Source organism: Hyperolius riggenbachi, chromosome 7 (assembly GCF_040937935.1).
Source record: "Hyperolius riggenbachi isolate aHypRig1 chromosome 7, aHypRig1.pri, whole genome shotgun sequence".
Taxonomy (NCBI): Eukaryota; Metazoa; Chordata; class Amphibia; order Anura; family Hyperoliidae; genus Hyperolius; species Hyperolius riggenbachi.
Genome location: NC_090652.1, coordinates 13,717,438 through 13,742,774, shown reverse-complemented (window position 1 = coordinate 13,742,774; position 25,337 = coordinate 13,717,438). Strand labels below are relative to the sequence as shown.

Genomic DNA, 25,337 nt, shown 5'->3' with positions numbered 1-25,337 from the left:
TTCAATCGGTTGTCCCGAAAATTTGAGAGCTTTTATGTGTTTTCGATCGATAAATCTGAACGAATTTTCCCATTCTTTTTTTTTTATTTTTGGAGTTTGGACATTTTGAAAATTTCAGACCAACTTTATCAAGAATTGTATGGTGTGTGATGGATTGGCAATTACTTGATGTACAGTTCTAATCAATTTATTCAGAGCTTTCAATTAACCTTTTTTATTCATGATTGGGGAAAAATTTAACGTAGGTGTGTGGTACATTGGTCAGATTTTTGTACATTGGTCAGATTTTTTGTTACAGTCAGAAAAAATTGATTGCTATTCTTGAATTGAACAGATAAAATTGTATGGTGTGTGGCCACCTTAAGGACCCTTTCACGGCGTGCAAGTTGCATTGAGATCACAACGCTGCTGAGTAGTCTAGAGGTGCGTACAGTCGTTTGTAACGATCGTTCCCCGATCTTTACCAACGACGATCGTTACAAAAAACGAACCAACGACTATTAAGGCAAACGACGAACGAGGCAAATCGCTACAAAACAAAGTTCTGTCTTGGCGGACTTTTACCACCGACGATCGTTAGCAAAAGTGGTACATCGTTGGAAACGATCGTTCATACCAGGCTGGACATGCGCATTTCTCTTTTTCTCCAAGGAACTTTACAATTTTATGCGCAGGCGCATTAAGTGCTTTTACGTGGTGTAACGTTCGTTCTAACGATGTGATCGTTACACACTTTTTACAACTAACTTTACTTCGGTCGTTCTTTCGTCAATTAAAAGATCGTTCGTCGTTGACAACGAACGATCGTTGTCGCATGTGTGTACGTAGCATAACACCAGGTGCAACTATACGGTGAAACATACAATATAATGAAAGTATGCTTCACTGCCAATGTAGACGCACGTGTTCCCCAGTACTGCAACAGAACAGACCCGCCGCACTCGATGTGTAAGTCCCATAGGAATATTGGGAATTGGAATATAGCATCCAATTAGGATCGGCCAATTTTACCTCTTCACTGTAGTATGAGAGCTTACCAGCATAATCTGTTCATAGCATTGGGAATCCGTTGGCCCTCATACTACATGGGGAGGAACAAATTGGCCAGTTCATGGGACATGTGTACCAATTGGACTTTAAATTACGGATTGGCCGATCACTGACCAATTTTATCACCTCCATTTAGCTTGAGGGTCAACAAACATTGAATACCATGAGCAGATTGTGGAATTAAACCCCTATACTACATGGAGGTGGAAAATGGTCAGTGATTGGCCAATAATAATTGAAAGTGTGTACCAGGCTTAAAGTGCACCTAAAGCAATAAGTTTCACTTACCTGGGGCTTCGACCAGCCGTCTTGTGCTCGCGCAGGTTCTCTAGGATCCTCCGTTCTCCTGTCGCAAGTTTTGTTCTTAACCAACCGGGAGTCGGCGGGCCACTGCACCTGCTCCCTTGCCACACATAGTTTAGCTTGCATTCCCGTGCGCAATCCTGTGTCCTGTGCATGACTCCCGGTTGGTGAAGAACGAAACCTAGCCGTGGCGGGAGAACGGAGGATCCCAGAGGACCGGCGCAGACACAGGACGGCTGCAGGGGGCTGGTCGAAGCCCCAGGTAAGTAAAACTCATTGGTTTAAGTTCACTTTAAAGTAAACCTGTAATGAAAACTGACCCTGAGGTTGCTTACCTTGGGAGGGGGAAGTCTCTGGATCGTAATGAGGCTCCACTCCCCTGAAAATCCACCGATAAGCTAGTAGGTAGATGCGCACAGGCACAGTAGCGACTGCAGCATGTGGCGATATTTACCTCTGAGATCCAGCACAGGTTCATCTTCCTGCTCGGGCTCTGAGCCTTGCATATGGGAGAAATTTATGTGGTGGGGGTCTTATCTTTGGCCCAGTGCACACTGAGCGGTTTTAGGTGTGATCTGCTGGCCGCATCCGCCTGTAAAAACGCTTGGCTAATGTATTTCAATGGGATGGTGCACACCAGCGGTTTGAGGTTTTTTCCAAACCGCAAACTTGCCTCCTGCTGCACGTTTGCGGTTTTCTGAAGCGTTTAGTCCTCAATGTAAAGTATAGGAAAAACGCAAACCGCTGTGAAAAACGCTAGATCAAGAGCGGTTTCCCAGATGTTTTTGTTACAGAAGCTGTTCAGTAGCAGCTTTTACTGTAACAATATGTGTAATCTGCTACCCAAAAACTCAGCCAAAACTGCTAGACATGTTTAGAAAAGGTCTCTAAACATGCCTAGAATCACTCTGAAATCAGCTCCAAAAACCGCTAGCGTTTTGTGGATCTGCTAGCGGTTTTGGTGTGCACTGGGCCTAAATGTCTGTTAGCACTTTATCTAGCTCCTGACGAAATCTTATTCAGATAAAACATGTCGAGCACTAACATTGTACATATTTATGTACTCCTTTCTTCTACTGTTATCCCTCACAGTGGCTTAGGGGGTGCAGAGGTTGCAACCGCATCGGGGCCCTTGGGCTAGAGGGGCCTTCCCTTAACCACAGAGTTAGCTCTTTATTAGTCCTATCCTGATAATAATCACTTCTAGTAATCATTAACCAGCCGGGCGGTATGGACGAGCTCAGCTCGTCCATTACCGCCGGAGGTTGCCGCTCAGGCCCTGCTGGGCCGATTTGAATGAAATAAAAAGCAGCACACGCAGCCGGCACTTTGCCAGCCGCGTGTGCTACCTGATCGCCGCCGCAGCGCGGCGATGCGCTGCGTCGAAAGAGGGTCCCCCAGCCGCCTGAGCCCTGCGCAGCCGGAACAAACTGTTCCGGCCAGCGCTAAGGGCTGGATCGGAGGCGGCTGACGTCAGGACGTCGGCTGACGTCCATGACGTCACTCCGCTCGTCGCCATGGCGACGAGGTAAGCAAAACAAGGAAGGCTGCTCATTGCGGCCTTCCTTGTTACTTCTGGTCGCCGGAGGCGATCAGAAGAACGCATCCGGAGCGCCCTCTAGTGGGCTTTCATGCAGCCAACTTTCAGTTGGCTGCATGAAATAGTTTTTTTTTTATAAAAAAAAAAACCTCCCGCAGCCGCCCTGGCGATCTTAATAGAACGCCAGGGTGGTTAACAAACTGTCCCCATCCCCTTCTTGCACCTCTGACACTGTAGTTGCCATCGCCAGGTTTGGTGCGCCATATCAATTGTTATGTAAAGAGTGCTTGGGGGACCCCAATGTAAAACTTGCATCGGGGCCCACAGCTCCTTAGCTAGGCCACTGATCCCTCATATTGTTCTCTCACTGTTGCTACTGTTTATTCCCTGTGCAATCATTCGGCATCGTTGCAAGCTCCGGCAGAAATAGCAGAGCCCGATCCGGTCTGCTCTACTGTGAATACGTCTCGGGTAGATCAGGCTTTGCCCGAGGGGGAAGCTGGTGCTGCGCCTGCGCTGGATCTCTGAGGTAAATATTGCTGTCTGCTGCTGTTTGAGGGAGCCAGTGCTGCATGGGTGCTGCACAGCAGGACGGGGGAATCCTCATTAGGTTTTAGGGGCTTCCCCCACCCGAGGCAAGTATCCCCCAGGGATTGGGGGGTTGCTCTCTCTCTGCTGGGTCGCTCATATACCTTAAGACATGATCAATAGATATAAGAAAACTATGATTACTAACAGGGCCGGATTTGTACTCTTTAGCTCCCAAGGCCACTGTCAGCAGCCCCCTTCAGTATAGGTAACCAGATGGCCCTTCCCCCTCCCTCCAGGATAGGTAGTGTGTTGACCTTTTATTGCAGCATAGGCAGCCAGATGACCCATCACCACCTCCTCCAGTTTAGATTCCCCCTTTTCCCCAGTATAGGTATCCTGATGACCCCTCCCCCCTTCTCTCTAGTAGAAGAAGCCAGATGACTCTCCCCTTTCCATATAGATATCCTGATGACCCCCCCTCCCTCCAGTATAGGTAACCAGATGGCCCCTCCCCATTCTCCCCAGTATAGGTATCCTGATGCCCCCCCCCCCCTGCTTTTAGTATAAGAAGCCAGTTGACTCTCCCCTTTCCATATAGATAGCCTCCAGTATAGGTAGAAAGGTGACTCTTCCCTTCCCCCTAGTATAGCCTGCTGCCCACCCACCCTTGATCCCGTGGTGCCCTAGGCCATGGCCTGTAAGGCCTTGGCTTAAATCCGGCACAGATTACTAATGTTTGTCAACAAAAAAGGTTACATTGCATCACTGGAATCAACCTATTGTACCAAAATAGGAGGTGATAGATGTGGTTAATAGGTCATTGCACTTGATTAAATTGACATACAGTATGCTAGCAGAAATTGTCCTACTAAATTTGATAAAATCTGGGCAAGATGGTGTGAGCTAATATTGGGTACTGCTGATATATGTTGACTCCTCTGGGTTCTGAGATGTCAATTGATTGCTCGATTCATTTTCAATACTACTGAGTCAACAACCTTGTAACGTGGATATTGACAAGTGGTAATAATTACCCCCCGAACCTACTTCCTGGTCGGGGTGGTCGCAGCTGAGTACACAGCCGCGACCAACCCAAGCAGGAAATAAGTTCGGGGGGGGGGGGGGAGTACCGGAGGGGGAAGGAGGAGAACGGAGCCATCGGTGGGCATAAGGAAAGCCCACTAAACACCCCTGCTCCCCTGTGTTTAAATTCCTTTTGTGCTAAGTTATCCTTTAAAAGGAAATAAATATGGCAGCCTCCATATTCTTCTCACTTCAGTTGGCCTTTAAAGGAACCCTGAGCTTAGGCTCAAAATGAAATTTGGACTTACCTGGGGCTTCCTCCAGCCCCCCTTAGCCCTTGTTAACTCTGATAAGGCGTGGTAACTCTGATAAGGCATGCTATTTGTCTTAGTGAATCAAGCCCCAAATGCGGTATTCTACCGACCAAAATTATTTTACCGAACTGCCCTTAGTGAATTGAGGCCAATGTGCATTATGACAGTTTTTGTGGTCTTACTTTTGCAGGACATCCCAGCTCGGCAGTGCCTGATATGACTTAGCAGCGCCCCTACGCTGTGACATGAGGGTAGTGTGATGTGCTTTAGGTCACTGTTTGTTCTCTCACATTGCTTACACTGGTGATCGTGGAAGAGAAAGACCAGCTGCTTATAGAAGAAACTGCAGGGGCTGCTTATATATTCCATGGCCTCCTGCAAAAAGAAAGACTTATTAAACAATGTGCCTTATGACTGACAGACACTGATTTCTCAAAACCATCGCAAAGAACATTTGTTTCACTTAACCACTTTCACCATGCGCGGATCGTGGGCGTGCACGCGCACTCCCGGCCGCGGATCGTTAGCCCAGATATCAATGAATCGGGCCATGGTGCCCGATCACTGATTCCTCTCCCCTGCAGAAAAAGCAACAGCTTCTTTCGGAAGCCTCGCCTTTTCTGCCTCCTACGTCCCTCTAAGCGTACATGTGACGCGAGTGACGTCATGTAAACAAACCTAAGGTTGCCATCTTGTGGCCAAAAAGTAAAATTACATCTAGTAGAAACTACGTCCAGGAACCATGCGCGCTACTGCGCGCTCCCGCGGCCGATCGCGCGCGTGTACGCGTGCTCCCGGCCCGCGGTTCGTTAGCCAGGCAATCAGTGAATCGGGCTATGGTGCCCGATCACTGATTCCTCTCCCCGCTGAAAAAGCGACAGCTTCCGAGAGAAGCTGCGCCTTTTCTAGCTGTTACCTCCCCCATGCGTCTCTCTAAGCGTGTGTTACGCTTAGAGTGACGTCATGTAAACAAACTCATGGCCGCCATCTTGTGGCCAAAAAGTAATACTACAACTAAAAGTAAAAAAAATAAAAATCAACACAGATTTACATTATAAACCAATTGTTTACATCCCACCCTCCCAAAACTACCCAAATAAAATGTTTAATATAAAAAAAAAAAAACATTACAATAAAAAACAAACAAACATGTAAATATTTACCTAAGGGTCTAAACTTTTTAAATATCAGTGTAAAGATGAAATATTTCTATATTTTTTTTATGTTAAACTTGTAAATAGTGATAGATGCAAAACGGAAAAAATGCACCTTTATTTCCAAATAAAATATTGTCGCCATACATTGTGATAGGGACATAATTTTAACGGTGTAATAACCGGGACATATGGGCAAATACAATACGGGAGTTTTAATTATGGAGGCATGTATTATTTTAAAACTATAATGGCTGAAAACTGAGAAAAAAGGAATTTTTTCCGTTTTTTCTTATTCTTCCTGTTAAAATGCATTTACAGTAAAGTGGCTCTTAGCAAAATGTACCCCCCAAAGAAAGCCTAATTGGTGGCGGAAAAAACAAGATATAGATCAGTTCATTGTGATAAGTAGTGATAAAGTTATAGGCTAATGAATGGGAAGTGAACATTTCTCAAGTGAAAACGACGGAACGCGAATGGGTTAAAGGGAAGGTTCAGGGAGGGTGGGTAAAAAATAAAAATCAAATTCCACTTACCTGGGGCTTCCTCCAGCCCGTGGCAGGCAGGAGGTGCCCTCGCCGCCGCTCCGCAGGCTCCCGGTGGTCTCCGGTGGCCGACCCGACCTGGCCAGGCCGGCTGCCAGGTCGGGCTCTTCTGCGCTCCAAGGCCCGGAACTTCTGCGTCCCACGCCGGCGCTCTGACGTCATCGGACGTCCTCCGGGCTCTACTGCGCAGGCGCAGAACTACTGCGCATGCGCAGTAGAGCCCGGAGGACGTCCGATGACGTCAGAGCGCCGGCGTGGGACGCAGAAGTTCCAGGCCTTGGAGCGCAGAAGAGCCCGACCTGGCAGCCGGCCTGGCCAGGTCGGGTCGGCCACCGGGAGCCTGCGGAGCGGCGGCGAGGGTACCTCCTGCCTGCCACGGGCTGGAGGAAGCCCCAGGTAAGTGGAATTTGATTTTTATTTTTTACCCACCCTCCCTGAACCTTTCCTTTAAAAAAATTACTATTTACCTCCCACCCTCCCAAAAAGACCCAAATAAAATGTTTAATAATAATAAAAAAAACCATTACAATAAAAAAAAAAAAAATTTACCTAAGGGTCTAAACTTTTTAAATATCTATGTAAAGATGAAATATTTCTATTTTTTTTTATTATAAGCTTGTAAATAGTGATGGATGCAAAAAACTGAAAAAATCCACTTTTATTTCCAAATAAAATATTGTCGCTATACATTGTGATAGGGACATAATTTAAAGGGTGTAATAACCGGGACAAATGGGCAAATACAATACGTGGGTTTCAATTATGGAGGCATGTATTATTTTAAAACTATAATGGCCGAAAACTGAGAAATAATGAATTTGTTCAACTTTTTTCTTATTTTTCCTGTTAAAATGCAGTTTGAATAAAATAATTCTTAGTAAAAAGTACCACCCAAAGAAAGCCTAATTGGTGGCGGAAAAAACAAGATGTAGATCAGTTCATTGTGATAAGTAGTGATAAAGTTATAGGTTAATGAATGGGAGTGTCATACTCACCAGGTCAAGGACTCTCAGCTTGCTCAGGCAGGGGGCTTCACGCGTACGCGCGGAGGAATGCTGGGCCTGGTAGTTCCTCTCAAATCCAAGATGGCGCGCTGCGCGCGCATACACGGAGTTGTGCGCGCGCACGCCGCTGCGCACAGCGCTTGCGCAGGAGTGCGCGCGTGCACGGAGCATTGCGCACGCGTTAATTCTGGCGCCAGAATTCAAATGGCCACCAGTATTTAAGCAGCACTGCCCTTCATTGCAGTGCTGCTTGTTCTGGCAGTTTGGCTTAGTGTTCCTGTGCAGTACCTATTGATTACCTGATTTCCTGTTGTGACCCGGCTTGTGACCTTGACTCCGCTTGATCTCTGCCCGCCCTGACCCTTGGCTTGTGACCTCGATAACCTGGATTGCCGCCTGCCCTGACCTCAGCTTGTGACCCCGACCATCCTTGATATCCGCCTGCCCTGACCTCCGGCCTTGCCTTGTGGACTACGCCTATTATCATCAGTCCTACACCCATCAGTATTCACCTGTTCTCCGAGTCACTGTGGAGCTATTTCCAGCGCAACCTGGTGGGCACTAGGCAGCGAAGCGCGGCATCCCCATTAGGGGGGTGTTCCGGCATTCCCTTTAGGGGAGTGTTGGTGAAGACCCGTGGTCACTTAGACTCTGCGCTGGGGTAGTTCTATCTCAGTGGTAAGGTCAACAGTCTCCTGGACCATAACAGTAACAAACAGCCATTATGAATACTGGTGTAGGATCAACTCAGATGGACCTCTTGTGTGAGATGGTCTCTCAACTAAGACTTTCGGTCGCAGAAGTTCAGAAAGAGAACTCCGAGATCCGGGAATTCCTCCGAAGTCAGCCAGCGGCTCCTGCGGCAGTGGCGCAAGCTCCAGCAGCTAACCTGGCACCTGTTCCTGTGGAAGGCGCCCTGAGCTTGATACCAGAACCTAAATTACCCTTACCTGATCGGTTTTCAGGGGACCGATCTAAGTTCCGTCTGTTCCGGAGTGCTTGTCAGCTTCACTTCAACTTGCTGCCGAGAACTTTCTCCCGTGAAGAGACTAAGGTCGGAGCTATCATCTCGCTTCTACAGGGTGAACCACAGGCCTGGGCCCTCCGGTTGATCGAACGTGAGGATCCAGTTGTTAACAGTGTCTCCTCCTTCTTTGAGGCCATGGCCGAATTGTACGATGACCCCGGAAGAGGGGCATCTGCAGAGACCGCCCTTCAAGCTCTACGCCAAGGGAAAAGGCCAGTGGAGGAATATGTTACGGACTTTCGCCGCTGGTCAGGTGACACTTCCTGGAATGAGCCGGCACTCAAGTTCCAGTTTAGACAAGGGTTATCTGAGGTTTTAAAGGACGAACTAGCCAGAGTGGGAGTACCGGAGACCCTGAAGGACTTGGTTCAGCTGTCTGTCCAGATCGATCGACGACTAAGAGAAAGACGGGTGGAAAGATCAGGACCTACCCGTCCCTTGTGGGTTCCTTCCATGGCTGAGACTCCTTGTTCTCCAACCGTTCCGACTCCTTCTGCCGCTGCTGATGATCCCGAGCCCATGCAACTAGGATCGGCTCGTCCTGCCATTTCTCAAGAGGAGAGACAACGCCGAAGGTCTGCCAACTTGTGTCTCTATTGTGGAGCATCCGGCCACTTCCGTTTGAACTGCCCGGTCAGGCCTGCCGGTAAGCCTGATCCACTTCTTTACAAGGACAAGACTATCCAACTTCTAGCGGTCTCTCATATCCCTCTCACTCTCTCGTTTCAGGGCCCCAGAGGAGAGATCGTTAGAGTCAAGGCTATTGTTGACTCTGGAACCTGCTCCTGCTTCCTAGACATCAACCTTGCCGTTCACCTTCAGCTTCCAACCCGGTGTAAACGGGTACCACTCACCATTCAGTTAGCCGACGGCTCTTCCACCAACTCTGGCCCCATTACAACAGAGACTCTTCCACTGAAAATCATCATTCAAGAGGAGCATCAGGAATACCTCTGTTTTGACTTGCTTCCTTCTCCTCTCTTCCCGATTATCCTGGGCATGCCCTGGTTAAAGATGCACAACCCCACTATTAACTGGAGGACGGGGGAAGTGTCCTTCCATTCAGACTATTGCCTTCGCAGTTGTTTCCCCCGGGTATTCTTTTCTGCCTGAATTCCAAGAAGAAAGACTCTGTTCCCTCGGTTTACCACGATTTCTTGGATGTGTTTGACAAGTCAGGAGCAGACGTTTTACCCCCTCATCGCATCTACGATTGCCCTGTTGATCTCCAGCCCGGAGCTGCTATCCCTTTTGGGAGGACCTATCAATTATCTGAACCTAAAGGACTATATTGATGAGAACCTGAAGAAGGGGTTCATCCGTCCCTCCACTTCACCAGCCGGGGCAGGAATCTTCTTTGTGGAGAAGAAGGACGGTTCACTCCGTCCATGCATTGATTACAGAAAGTTGAATAGAATCACGATCAAGAATCGGTATCCTTTGCCACTCATGTCGGACTTATTTCAAAGACTTCGTACTGCCCGGATATTCTCCAAGTTGGACCTCCGTGGAGCCTACAATTTAGTTCGCATAAGAGAAGGAGACGAGTGGAAGACGGCTTTCCGTTCCAGGTTCGGACACTTTGAATACTTAGTTATGCCTTTCGGGTTATGCAATGCCCCAGCCACGTTCCAACACTTCGTGAATGACATCTTCCGGGATTTCATCGATGACTTCATGGTCGTGTATCTGGACGACATACTGGTATTTTCCTCATCTCTGGAGGAGCACCGCATTGACGTTAAGAAGGTACTGTCGCGACTCAGAACTCATGGACTTTATGCAAAACCCGAGAAATGTGAGTTCGAGAAGGGGTCTATCCAGTTCCTGGGTCTAAGGATTTCCCCAGAGGGGTTAGAGATGGACCCACAGAAGGTCTCATCCATTCTGGACTGGCCAGTTCCTTCAGACAGAAGAGCCGTACAAAGGTTCATCGGATTTGCAAACTTCTATAGAAGATTCATCAGGAATTTCTCCCGAGTTGTGGCTCCCATCACGAGGTTGACCAGTACCCGACAAACCTTTCACTGGACTTCCGAAGCTCAGGAAGCTTTTGAGAGACTGAAGACTTGCTTCACTTCAGCACCCATTTTGAGACATGCAGAACCCTCTAGACCCTTTATCCTGGAGGTTGACGCCTCGGAAATAGCTATTGGAGCTATCCTGTCGCAACGGTTTGATTCGAAAGACATTCTTCACCCCATTGCCTTCTTCTCCCGGAAGCTTAACAGTGCTAAGAAGAACTATGATGTGGCAGATCGGGAACTCCTTGCTATCAAGGCAGCCTTGGAGGAATGGCGCTACTTGCTAGAAGGAGCAGAGCATCCTATCCTCATCTTCACAGACCACAAGAATCTCGAGTATCTCCGTTCAGCCAAAAGATTAAAGCCTCGACAGGCCAGATGGTCCCTGTTCTTCTCAAGATTCAACTTCCACTTAACCTACCGCCCTGGCTCTAAGAATACCAAACCGGATGCCCTGTCACGCATGTTCCATTCAGAGGCCAGCCCTAACTCCGTTCCAGAGAAGATCCTTTCCTCACAACATTTTCTACTCCTCCAATCAAGCCTACTTACAATAATAATACAATAACATTTCTATAGCGCTTTTCTCCCATAGGACTCAAAGCGCTTAGGCTCTCTCAAATTCAGTAGTTAGTAGGATGAAGTATTCACACAACAAAAGTTATATTTCTGCAAATGCCAGACTGAACAGGTGGGTTTTCAGTCTGGATTTAAACACATCCAGGGATGGGGCTGTCCTGATCTGTTGAGGTAAGGAGTTCCAAAACATAGGGGCAGCATGACAGAAGGCTCTGGGACCAAAAGTTTCCAAGTGGACTCTAGGTATGACTAGATTATTAGAACCTGTGGATCTGAGAATGCGGGGATTGCTACGCAGCTGTAACATATCTTTCAAGTATCCAGGGCCTAGATTATTCAGGGATTTAAATGTCAGTAGGCCGATCTTGAATAGGACCCTCCATTCTATAGGTAGCCAGTGAAGGGAATGTAGGACTGGCATTATGTGGCAGTAACGGGGTTGGTTGGTTAGCAGTCTGGCAGCAGTATTCTGTATCAGCTGTAGGCGGTACAAGACCTTTTTTGGAAGGCCAGTGTAGAGAGCATTGCAGTAGTCCAGTCGGGATGTGATGAAGGCGTGGACTAAGGTTGGCAGATCTTCTGGGGGTATGAGGTGCTTGATTTTTACTTACCTCTATCCAGCAAGAATCCGCTCTCCTCGATACCCCTCCTGACCGCCTTCTCAAAGATGGCCTTTACTATCATCAGGACAAGATTTTTGTTCCCCGCAAGTCACGACTTCTGGTCCTGCAGGCCTGCCACGATGATAGACTCACAGGTCATTTTGGAGTTTCCAAGACTCTCGATCTACTTCTGAGAACCTTTTGGTGGCCTGAAATTTCCAAGGATTGTAAACAATTTGTGAAGACCTGTGAGACTTGTGAGCGATCTAAGAGCTCCCGCACTAAGCCATGGGGTTTGTTGAACCCATTACCAGTTCCAGAACGGCCCTGGGAGGACATCGCCATGGACTTCATTGTTGAACTACCCCCTTCTAAGGGGTTCACAACTATCCTGGTGGTGGTTGATCGCTTCTCCAAAATGGCGCACTTTCTCCCTCTCCAAGGGTTACCTACGGCTGCAGAGACTGCTGAGATCTTCCTGAAAGAAATAGTCAGGTTGCATGGCTTACCCAAGAACATTGTCTCAGATCGGGGAGTCCAGTTCACCTCTAAATTCTGGCAGGAACTGTGCAGGAAACTTAAGATTCATTCTTCATTATCTTCAGGTTACCACCCGCAAACGAATGGTCAGACAGAACGGACCAACCAAACTCTTGAACAATACCTCAGGTGCTTCACCTCTGCTTCACAAGACGACTGGTCCTCACTGCTGGCTACTGCAGAATTTGCCTTTAATAACACGGTCCATACCTCCACTAACCAATCCCCATTCTTCATGAACTATGGATTTCATCCCTCATTCCTACTAGATATCAAGTCTGAATCTAAGTTACCCGGAGTCCAGGAGAGAATATCTTTTATCACTAAAAACTTCACTAAGATACAGGAAGCTCTGAAAGCATCTCAAGAAAGGGGAAAAAGATTTGCAGATAGACGCAGAAAGGAGGGGCCAAGTCTTGTACCAGGAGATCAGGTTTGGCTCTCCACAACTAACCTGAAACTGCGTTGCCCTTCGAAGAAACTTGGGCCAAAGTTTATTGGGCCTTTCCCTGTTCTGGAACAGATTAATCCAGTGGCTTTCAGACTATCCTTACCAAGATCCTTACGGGTCCATCCAGTGTTCCACGTCTCCTGCTTGAAGAAGGTTGAGGTTAGTGACTTTCCGGGACGTTCTGCTTGTCCTCCTGCTCCCATCCTGGTTGAGGGAGTGGAGGAATTTGAGGTCGAGAAGATCCTTGATAGCAGAAGGGTTAGAAATTCCATCCAGTATTTGGTAAAGTGGAGGGGGTTTGGGATGGAGGAGAACTCTTGGGAACCAGGCCAGAATGTTCATGCTCCCAGATTAGTCAAACTGTTTCATCAAAGATTCCCACAGAAACCTAGACCTGGAGGCACCCAGAGGTTGCCCGTAGGGGGGGGCAATGTCATACTCACCAGGTCAAGGACTCTCAGCTTGCTCAGGCAGGGGGCTTCACGCGTACGCGCGGAGGAATGCTGGGCCTGGTAGTTCCTCTCAAATCCAAGATGGCGCGCAGCGCTGCGCGCGCATACACGGAGTTGTGCGTGTGCACGCCGCTGCGCACAGCGCTTGCGCAGGAGTGCGCGCGTGCACGGAGCATTGCGCACTGCGCACGCGTTAATTCTGGCGCCAGAATTCAAATGGCCACCAGTATTTAAGCAGCACTGCCCTTCATTGCAGTGCTGCTTGTTCTGGCAGTTTGGCTTAGTGTTCCTGTGCAGTACCTATTGATTACCTGATTTCCTGTTGTGACCCGGCTTGTGACCTTGACTCCGCTTGATCTCTGCCCGCCCTGACCCTTGGCTTGTGACCTCGATAACCTGGATTGCCGCCTGCCCTGACCTCAGCTTGTGACCCCGACCATCCTTGATATCCGCCTGCCCTGACCTCCGGCCTTGCCTTGTGGACTACGCCTATTATCATCAGTCCTACACCCATCAGTATTCACCTGTTCTCCGAGTCACTGTGGAGCTATTTCCTAAATACAACAATTTGGGGAGCACCATCCATAACATTGGTACAGTCCTATCTATAATTTTGGAGGAACCCTGACATGTGCAGAATGGCCAATAAGATACAATATTACACAAAAAGACACCAGCTATGGCCTCAATGAACCGCACCACATCAGACATGAATCATATAGAAAAAAGTTACATCCTTTATTTATCAATCCACAAACAATTAAAAAAAACTTAAAAACAGGTGGGGAATAGCATGTAAACCCAGATTGTCGGAGAACCGGCAGGAATTTGAAGTGCTAATATTGTGTGTGACACACCACTAAGGGTGTGAACCATAATTGGTGACACACTGATGTAATGAGTGAACGTTGGGGCTGCAAAGTACACAGCATAAATAGCAAAAACAAGGGACCAAAGTGCAAAGTGCATACAACAATGTATAATTAAACAACAATCATGAAAAAACACACATAAAACCACTGAGGTGATCACTGTATAACTGGATGTAATACAGTGGAATAACAAACAACAACTGATCAATATCAAACCAATGTTCAGATAGAGTGAAGGAGAAATCCCCTGAAAATGTAAGGCAAGTAAAGAGTAGTGATAGACATGTTAGTGAAACATGTACCCAATCAAGTGAAGAAACCTACCAGTAATGAAGTAGCTCCACGGGTCCCCCACCGCTGCTATCGCGATTCGCCACGTTATGTGGCTTTCTCAAAGCTACTGTGTTACCTCCTGCAGCCATTTTATCCTAATCCAAGAGGAGGGGAGGAGGGAATGGACGCCCGAACGTAGCGTGGCCACGCTACTGCCTCCATCACTCCACGCTGCTGAGCAGCGTGAGAGCTCTGTCGGCTCCCGTACCTATGGTGGCCGCATTGTGGCCAAAAAAGTATAACACGTACGTTCGTACGTAACTCTAGAGTAAACATACGCATAGGCGCCATCTAGAGTCTAAAAATAGACTGCAGGTTTTAAAGCATGAAATAATACAAACCTGCAAGACTATATTAACTATGTGCACACCCACCCCATCTACTGGCTGCAAAAAAGAACTACACGTACTCTATGTAAAAAGAATGAAGGGGAAGACAAAGGATAAAGGAAATGTAGTATAAAGAAGAAATTATAAGGAACATTTGTATTATTATTTCCTTATCTATACATTACCACAGTACTAGATAAGAGCGCAACAACCAATTGGTACATGGGTACATTACAGATGACCTCAAACTGGTCAGATAAATCAAGGCTACTCCCAAGATAAAATAATAACTGTCGGAACCACATTATCATGTCTAAACAATAGCAAACTATGTAGATAATGTACAATTAAATAAGCACATGCAATCCTGAATTTAGAACGTCCAAGTGGACCAGTCCATATAAGAAACACTGCATAGACAATCCAACATCCTCTTCAGGGGTCCAGAATCTGTAGAGAAGTCCTGTCAGAGATTCTTCCTTACTTCAGACAGAGATAAGGGATGTATACTGTCCAAAATGATCATGTGTATAATCTGCAACTAGAAATAACACAGTAGCTTTGAGAAAGCCACATAACGTGGCGAATCGCGATAGCAGCGGTGGGGGACCCGTGGAGCTACTTCATTACTGGTAGGTTTCTTCACTTGATTGGGTACATGTTTCACTAACATGTCTATCACTACTCTTTACTTGCCTTACATTTTCAGGGGATTTCTCCTTCACTCTATCTGAACATTGGTTTGATATTGATCAGTTGTTGTTTGTTATTCCACTGTATTACATCCAGTTATACAGTGATCACCTCAGTGGTTTTATGTGTGTTTTTTCATGATTGTTGTTTAATTATACATTGTTGTATGCACTTTGCACTTTGGTCCCTTGTTTTTGCTATTTATGCTGTGTACTTTGCAGCCCCAACGTTCACTCATTACATCAGTGTGTCACCAATTATGGTTCACACCCTTAGTGGTGTGTCACACACAATATTAGCACTTCAAATTCCTGCCGGTTCTCCGACAATCTGGGTTTACATGCTATTCCCCACCTGTTTTTAAGTATGTTTTAATTGTTTGTGGATTGATAAATAAAGGATGTAACTTTTTTCTATATGATTCATGTCTGATGTGGTGCGGTTCATTGAGGCCATAGCTGGTGTCTTTTTGTGGAGCTATTTCCAGCGCAACCTGGTGGGCACTAGGCAGCGAAGCGCGGCATCTCCATTAGGGGGGTGTTCCGGCATTCCCTTTAGGGGAGTGTTGGTGAAGACCCGTGGTCACTTAGACTCTGCGCTGGGGTAGTTCTATCTCAGTGGTAAGGTCAACAGTCTCCTGGACCATAACAGGGAGGTGAACATTGCTCGGATGCATAAAGTGAAAATGACTGAGGGCTGAAGTGGTTAAAGGGATACTTAACCACTTCAGGATTCGGCGTACGCTTAACTACGCCCCTGAATCCTGAAGTGGATTGCATGGAAACCGTTCCATGTCAGTTCACGGAGCGTGTCTCCGTGAACACCCTGCGAGCCGCCGATCGCGGCTCACAGGGTAAATGTAAACACACGGGGAAGATCTGATTTGGCCGGGGATCGCCGGCATCTGATAGGCTAAAGCCTATCCTATCCGGCGCAGGACGGAACTCCGTCCTGCGCCGCTCACAGGGGGAGGGAGAGGGAGGGAAGGAGGCCAGGAAGCGCTGCGGAGGGGGGCTTTGAAGAGCCCCCCCCCCCCCCCGCAAGCGCAGGCAGCCGGCGGCAATCAGACCCCCCCAGCAGGACATCCCCCTAGTGGGGAAGCCTAATCGCCCTGGCTGCTATCTGATCGGTGCTGCGGGCTGGAGAGCCCACGCAGCACCGATCAGGCAACCCCCCCCCCCCCCCCCGGCACTGAAGTGGTTAAAGAGACTCCGTAACAAAAATTGCATCCTGTTTTTTATCATCCTACAAGTTCCAAAAGCTATTCTAATGTGTTCTGGCTTACTGCAGCTCTTTCTACTATAACAGTCTCTGTAATAAATCAATGTATCTTTCCCCTGTCAGACTTGTCGGCCTGTGTCTGGAAGGCTGCCAAGTTCTTCAGTGTTGTGGTTCTGTGATGAATCTCCCCCCTCCAGGCCCCTCTCTGCACACTGCCTGTGTGTTATTTAGATTATGGCAGATTCTCTCTTCTCTCTTATCTTTTACAAGCTGGATAAATCGTCCTCTGAGCTGACTGGGCTTTCACATACTGAGGATTACAGACAAGGGCAAAGCTGTTTGCAAGAAGAAAAGAGCAGCCTGAAACTTCTGTGCATGAGAGCAGAAGGGGGAAAGAAACACACAATGATCTCTTGAGATTCAAAAGGAATGCTGTATACAGCCTGCTTATGTGTGGATGTATTTTCTATGTGTGGACATGCTGTACATCAACCTACTTCCTGTTTTGGTGGCCATTTTGTTTGTTTATAAACAAACTTTTTAAAACTGTTTTTAACTACTTTTAGTGCGGCGGGGAGCGGCGAAATTGTGACAGAGGGTAATAGGAGATTTCCCCTAACGCACTGGTATGTTTACTTTTGTGCGATTTTAACAATACAGATTCTCTTTAAGTCTTAGAAAAAAAATGACTTTTACTCACCCGAGGCTCCCCTCAGCCTCCTGCAGCTGAACGGTGCCCTCGCCGGGTCCCTCCGATACACCATGACTTGCCGGCGGCCACTTCCGGCCGCAATAGCGCCCTTTATAATGCTATTGCGGCCGGGGACGCGGATAATCAGCCGCGTTCCCAGCCTGTCGGCCGGTGACGGCCAAACCGGAAGTGGCCGCCGGCGAGTCCAGGTGAATCGGAGGGACCCGGCGAGGGCACCGTTCAGCTGCAGGAGGCTGATGGGGAGCCTCGAGTGAGTAAAAGTCATTTTTTTTTCTAAGACTTAAGGTTCCCTTTAAAGGGAACCATAGATGAACAGGAAAAAGATGTTATACATACCTGGGGTTTCCTCCAGCCCCATACGCTCTGATCGATCCCACTCCGCCGTCCTCCGCTGCCCGCAGCTATGAGAACCGGGACCCTGCTCTGCCGTCAGTCGGAGCAAGTCTGAGCGTAAGGGAAGTGCGCTGTTTGCGTATCTCTGCAGCAGCCGCTGGATACGTAGAGGGCACACTTCTCCTGCGTAGCCTCGCTCCGATGACGTCAGTGACAGGAACTGGTTCTCGTAGCTGCAGGCAGCGGAGGACGGCGGCGTGGGATCGATCAGAGCATATGGGGCTGGAGGAAGCCCCAGGTATGTATAACATCTTTTTCATGTCCCCATTTTTTTTATAATGATACAATATAATCTCTGTTTTAATGTGGATGATCCTATATACTGAGTGGTATATACTCCTATGTGCACAGGAGGAGCGATCTGGATAGGTGGTGTGAATTTGTAGAGACAACAATTGTATGATGGCACATAATGGTAACAATGTGTAGACTGACAGTGCAACCTAATAAGCAAACAGCTCAATACATGGCCCCACCCCCTGGATTCAAACATATCATCTCTCTATATTGGTGGTATGTAAGTACTCAGTCTTCCTGGTCCCATCCTCACTATGGCTTATGTATTTTTTTCATATTCATCTGTCGCTGTGCCTTTGGTTTAAGTACCATTATGCTGTTTGTACGGGTGTGAATATTTCCATGGGTTCACATGTTAGTATAATTGGATGTTGGTTATACAAGTTTTCTTTACGAGAGATTATCAAGTGCTGACACTTAGCTTATTTACTCAGCCTTCATGGCTGTTTCTAGGCACTTTCTCTGTGTGACATCCTGGTTCTCAATTGTGACATGCATAATTTGCATGCTGCGCATATGGTGTGATGGGCTGCTATGCGGCCCGGCGACCTATGCGTATCTCTATGCGGCCCAGCCTCCCTCCATGTGGAGGTGTGGCTGGCTGTGACGTCGGAGGGAAGGGAATTTTCCTCCCAGTTTGACTGGCGTGCGGGGATGGCGGCGGACTGGTTGCTCAGCAACCATCATGTGGCCAGGGGATGTTTGACGGCCACGCCGTCTGGCCTATCATGGTTCACCCTATACGCGGATGCGCCAATCAGAGCGCATCAGAAGCGGCCAGCAAAGGAGAGGTGTGACGTAGTGCCCGGTGAGAGACTCTCACGGGTGCCTGTCACATCCACCCACATAGTGCACCACGGGAGAGGCGGGATATCCGCCCTTTGCATGTCGCAGGGACAATCAGGATGTTCAGCAACTTGGGGACAAGTACTGGTGTGATGCATCACAAGTACCATGCAGCTTATGTACAGTTTGACTATGATACGCAGTGTGAACAGCTTATGATAACAAGATGCTTGCTTTTTATGAAGATGCAATGTGTTTACATATGCTAATGATGATATGTTTGAATCCAGGGGGTGGGGCCATGTATTAAGCTGTTTGCTTATTAGGTTGCACTGTCAGTCTACACATTGTTACCATTCTGTATTGTTTTACCTTGACAAAGGGGACCCCACGGGGCCCCGAAACGAATCGTCGGTATATGGAGTGGACTTGTGTCACATTGGTTGAATAAACCTTGATTTTGGATCACTTGAGTGTGCGGACCTTCCCGATTTTGTTTGCAGTTTCCAATGGTCCAGCATCTCTATTGTGGTGTGCGATTCTCCCTTTGATTTTTGAACAATTGTATGATGATGGTGCCTGTACCATTTGTGGGGCGATTTTCCTATAATGGACGGTATAGGGAAATCCCAAAACGCTTTAAAAAACGATTTGTATATCGATTTCTTCAGCTCTTTATAGAAGAAATACTGTACATTGTATTTATTCTTATCCGGGTCGAAGAGTTCACCTCCTGACTTGTGTCAGGAAGTGAAAAAACAAATTGCCGGACAAAAACACTTAGAAAAGCGTTTTACACAAAATCGCAACGTGCAAGTAAGTGCTGGGAGGGGGAAAAACAATTGCGCAAAAAAAGAAAATCGCTGCCGTCAGCAATTTCGATTTTAGATGTGGACAAAGCCTTATAGTACAAGTCCTGGCCAATATCTATTATACGTCTACGGGAGGAGCGCCTGGAATAGTAATCTCTGATATAATAAAACTCCTGTTACAGTAAACATATTTTCGGCGCCTACTTGACACCGACTCTGGATATAGTAAACAGTGGGAGGTGCATGCGTCATATGTCAGTGGGCAATGCATGCGTCACATGTCAGTGGGCGGTACATGCGTCATATGTCAGTGGGCGGGGCATGCGTCACATGTCCGTGTATATCCCATGGCCTGCTGCTCTCTTCAGGCTGGTTACAAGTGAGTTGGAGGAGTGAGAGGAATGGCCCCGGCGCTGGATATGCAGTACTGTACAAATAAGCAGCCTGGAGGAAATGAGGCGTAATGTGAATGTAAACAAAAGAGGATGCAGTGTTGCCACTTCCACATTGCAATCACTGATAAAAGTACTGGCACTGTCCTCCCGTGGGATTGTACGCACTGACCGGTTATCTCTTCCCTTGTAAGCAATGATGTTCCTGGTAGCGTGCGGAACGCAGTACAGGCTACTTTCTAGCGATTACTAGCGATTTGTCCAGCCTGGCTGTAGAGCCCTAAAGTATACTTAACCTTGTATATCTCAACCCCCGGCCCAGGGGACGTGTTGCGTTGGGCCACGGCCAGGTCTGGATTTACATCACAGGAGCCTATAGGCATAGATGTCCTGGCACCCTAGGCTTCCTCCTACATGAACCTACAAACCCCCATCAAATTGCACCGCAAGTGTGCTGGCTGTCCCAGCTGTCGCTTCTCGCTTACTTCCCTTGCCCATCATAGGTTGCTACAGGTGCCCCTTAGTATCAGGTAGCCAGAAGTACTATCAATATTAAGTAGCTAGAGATTCAGCCTAGTATTAGGTAGCTAGAGGAGCCCTCGACTGAAGAGAGTTCTCATCAGTGGAGTGCCAAATGGAGGGTGAGTAACCTCTCATTTACACTCTCATAATGTTCTGCATAGGGAAGGAGGGAGGGAGGCACTCGGAGGGGAGTGAGGTGCCTTTTCATCATCGGGTGCCTGTAGGCATGTGCCTACAGTGCCTTATGGTAAATCCGGCCCTGGCCACAGCTACATCCACTGCCTCTTCTCACTGCAGAGTCTGCACAAGTTGAAAACCTCCAGTCCCACCCCCTCCAACTCCGCTACTTCATTAGCCGTCCGTACACATGGATACATCACCCTGCTATATTCCCACCTCTCCTCACTGCAGTGCGCAGCCGCGACTTCAATGAGGGAGGCCGTGTGTGGTACACCCATATGGAAACTGACTGCCTATTCGCGGAGGAGCACTGGCAATCAGCAGCGGGCAGCAAGTGAGGGACTGAGCACAGGAGGGCCCAGCAATGGTTTCATCGCCCGATACAGGCAAGATAGCAAAGTTCTGTATCTGTTAAAGGGAGTCTGAAGCGAGAATAAATCTCGCTTCAGACCTCATAGATAGCAGGGGCACGTGTGCCCCTGCTAAACCGCCGCTATAGCACCGCTAAACGGGGGTCCCTTCACCCCCAAATCCCCTCGTTTCAGCGGGGGAGCGCTTCCTGGTTGGAGCAGGGCTAACCGCCGCAGCCCTGCCCCACGCGCGTCTGTCAGCGCGTATCTCCGCCTCTCCCCCGCCCCTCTCAGTTTTCCTTCACTGAGAGGGGCGGGGGAGAGGCGGCGATGTGCCGCTGATAGACGCGACTGGAGGCAGGGCTGCAGCCGTTAGCCCTGCCTCCGTCTGCGACCAAGTGTCGCAGTGGGGGGTTTGGGGGTGAAGGGACCCCCGTTTAGCGGCGCTATAGCGGCGGTTTAGCTAACTATGAGCTCTGAAGCGAGATTTATTCTCGCTTCGGAGTCTCTTTAAGGGAGGAGAGAGCCCTGCATGTTGGCATCATTCACCTTTCCACACGCTCTTCCGATGCAGCCCCACTGTGCCGTTCTCTCCACTGGTTACCCATTACCCAGAGGATCCAGTTCAAACTCCTGACTCTAACATACAAAGCCCTCCACGAGTTGTCTCCTCCATACATCTCCTCACTAATCTCAAGATATTGTCCCTCCCGCAATCTTCGCTCCTCCCAAGAAATTCTCCTGGCCTCTAAGCTGATCACCTCCTCTCATGCTCGCATCCAGGACTTTACACGAGCATCATCCCTTATCTGGAACTCTCTTCCACAGCCTGTACGTCATGCTCCAAACCTGGACATCTTCAAACGCACTCTTAAAACACACCTTTTCAGACAAGCTTATAACATTCTATAGCCCTTATTTAGTTCTCTGTCACAATGTAATCAGAGGCAAAGAATCACTGCCTCATCCATCCTCCACCCCCTTACCTAGTGTGTCCCCCACAACCCATTAGATTGTAAGCCCGCAAGGGCAGGGTCATCCTCCTAATGTTTACTGTTCTTGTAACAATATTTGTGCTGCTTGAAACTCTGCTGTACATTTGTTAGCTGTATCTATGTTCCTCTTGTCGTCTTATTGTGCTTTGTAAAGCGCTGCGGAATATGTTGGCGCTATATAAATAAATAATAATAATAATAATCAGCATCACAGTGACTGTAAGCTAAAAGCCCTGTTCCCTGTCCAATCCAATTTACTGACCAGTCCCCTCCACAGAGAAATGTTTGGAATGGAAAGGGCCTGGCTGAAAAAGGTTGGGTACCCCTGTTGTAGTCCACTAAATGTGCCAGTGCTTGTACTGTACCTCCAATGGGAGGACAGAGCTGCTCCTGTGCAGCAGAGAATGCACCAGGGCATGCTGGGCCATTTCTAGGACAAGTGCTTGTACTGTACCTCCAATGGGAGGACAGAGCTGCTCCTGTGCAGCAGAGAATGTACCAGGGCATGCTGGGCCATTTCTAGGACAAGTGTTTGTGGGTCCCCACTAGAGAAAAACTATCATTTCCATAGCTAAATATTTACTGTTTCAGGAAAGGGAAAAAGATAAGGAGCACAGCATAAGTGTCTGTATGCTTGCCACTGTATATACACACGTCTATCTTATCATGTCACATGTCATTTGGGGTACACTTTAACCAAATGAGGACCGACGCAGTACAAATCTACGTCCAGCAGGTGGTGCTGCCGTTATGATTGGACGTAGATTCAACGTCGCAGTAAACAAAATGTTCCGATGCAATTGTGCGCACCCGAGATGGGAGATTAAGCTGCCATATTACAGCTGACATCTCCCCTCAGTGATCAGGAGCCATCGCGATTGTCTCCTGATCACTACGATCGCCGGCGGATCGTAGTGATCACTGTTACTGATGCGGTGGGGGAAGGTATAATGCCCTGGTTCTTGGGGGTTAGGCTACCGGTCTCCAAAAGGTTAAAGTGATATATAAGTGAAAACAAAGTTAAGAGATAAACAATTGTATCTATCCTCCCACTCCTAAAAAAATGACTTTTAGATTTCTTATGTTATGTTTAAAAAAGAGCAGATAATATTGTTTTGTCTAGCTGAATGTAACACTCTATTTCTGTGTCTCTCAGGCACAGTTCACATTGGCAGTAAAAAAACTGTCAGTTTGCAGATCGTAACGGATGCAAACAGTTCCAATGTTAATCTATCGATATGTTCGCATTGATCCGTTTGAACAGATCCATTCTGCAAACTCCGCTGAACGGGCCACAAGTTTGGTGCTGCAGCAATTTTTCTGGACTGCTGAGCCCAGCAAAACTGGAATGGAGGCTGAAGCACCGCATTGGGGGCAATGAGAAACGGATCCCATTGGCTAGAAAACGGACCATTCTAGCCAGCAAAAATCTACGTAACTGAATCAACTGAAATGTGAACAGATCCTTTTCCAAGAAAGTGCCAGTGTGAAAAGACCCTGAGAATGCTTATCTACATGAACTATCTAGGAGATACTGCGCATCACTGGAACAATATCGATCACACTTATTTTCAGGAGATCGCAGCAATGATTAGGGTCACTCCACCCTTAAATAAAACTTTATCCACAAACAACCACTGCGCTTACTTGTACCCTGCAACAAAATCAAAGAATGCACATAGTGCCCAGTACTGTTTGCAACTGGCTACAATGGACACCCCGTGCCGCACTCCAGGGGGTAGTGCCACCACCAGGAAAAAGGTAAACTCTCAGCTCCCCCTTTGTGGTTGCACTCACCAAAAGCACGTCTTGTTATATTGCGTATCACATCCACCTCTGTTATCCAGCTAGCCAAGGAGTAGGGTCATCAGATAGCAATAAAATTGTGATGATCTGCTCAGCTGCCTGTGCAGGCAGGCAGCTTTTTGACCATTGTTTAGGTTTGCATGCTGCAGGACTCTGGAAAGAAGAGCTTCTGTCAGTTTTGCAGCTTGTGCTTGCTGAGGAATTTGCATACGTTGTCATGCAAATTGCCTGGCCACATTCATTGGAGGAGTGTACTATAAGTACTATGTGTTTCCCACAATGCTTGGCTGGTCATAAGGATTTTGTCCTATGTAACACTCCCGGAGGAGTGTCAGCCTTACTCTCTGTTTGAAGATCAGCTTAGAGTAATTCCTGGAAAACTGCACTAGGCAGGTTTCCTTAGTGCAGTTAGGATTGCTTATCTGTTTGTTTGTTCTGTTGCCATTGTCCTGTCCCAACGGTGGTCGACAGGAAATGGTTTTGATCTCTGTTCTTGGAGTATAGCTGGTGCAGCGGTTGCTACCAGCTATCTCTTCTGATCTGTCTCCTTGGATTGCGTTAGCCACTTTTCGCTAGCGCTGTGGATCCTTCTGTTCTGTCTCCTTGGATCGCGCTAGCCACTTTTCGCTAGCGCTGTGGTTCCTATCTCTCGCTTGTCCCTGTTTTCGTGTATCTGTCTTGTCTGCTACGAACGCTTGCTGGAGGCTCGGTGAGGTAACCGTTAAGCAAGCGCTTGCGTCCTCTGTTTCATGTTTGTCTGTCAATGGTTAGTTAGGCGTGCTTGTCTCTATTGTGCTTATCACGTGGAGACCGCGCATAACCGCGTGCACTGTTGCGAATGTGTGCGGTGTTCGCGGTTAGCTAGCGTTTGTTATTTTCCGTATCTCCTCATTGTATTATTTGCTGTGCCTTTGCTAACCTCGTATTCTGTTCTGATCTGCCTTGTGTCACGTCTGGCGATCGCACCTCTCGCGATCGCGTTCCTGTTTCATATCTGCTGTTGTGTGTGCACTGTCACGGGGTGGCGACTAGGTTGGCGCACACACATACAACCTGTCCCTTTGCTCGTCTCATTCGCAATCGCCTCTCTTGCAAAAGCGTTCTGCGCTTCGTACAATTCCTGTCTGGCATTTGTGGAGGTACAGAGGATTGGTTCCTCTGCACTCCCCAGCGCCATCTGCCGACAGGAATTTTCCCTCTACGGGTGCGTAGCACCTTTTGCTGGGTGCCTGCAAATATACGCCTGTGGAGGATTTCTGCCGTGTCAGCGCACGCGTTGTGCGCTGATCACGGAGAAAGTTCCACAATCGTTACAGTATGACCAGCCCAACCCAAAACCCCAGTGTAGACGGAAATTCCGATTTGTACGATTTTGTCGAGTTTGGGTCCTGTGTCTTTAAGAGCTTTAAAAGGCTTAACTCAGAGACCAACGCGGAATTTCTTTCTGAATGTGTGAGGTTTTGTCTGGATCCCACCTTTCAGATTACTGATCCGTCTACGTCGGC

The 25,337-nt window shown here is 47.9% G+C and overlaps 1 protein-coding gene across 2 annotated transcripts in view; it reads right to left on the bottom strand.

Moving 5' to 3' along the window:
• The window catches only part of LOC137524102 (uncharacterized), a 71,190-nt gene that overhangs the window by 31,909 nt on the left and 13,944 nt on the right, over positions 1 to 25,337 (bottom strand). For both annotated transcript variants that reach the window (XM_068243607.1, XM_068243608.1), the window contains exon 2: positions 4,944 to 5,136. In XM_068243607.1, the coding sequence (XP_068099708.1) occupies positions 4,944 to 5,130 (187 nt within the window). In that variant the 5' untranslated portion in view covers positions 5,131 to 5,136. The remainder of the gene's footprint in view (positions 1 to 4,943; positions 5,137 to 25,337) is intronic.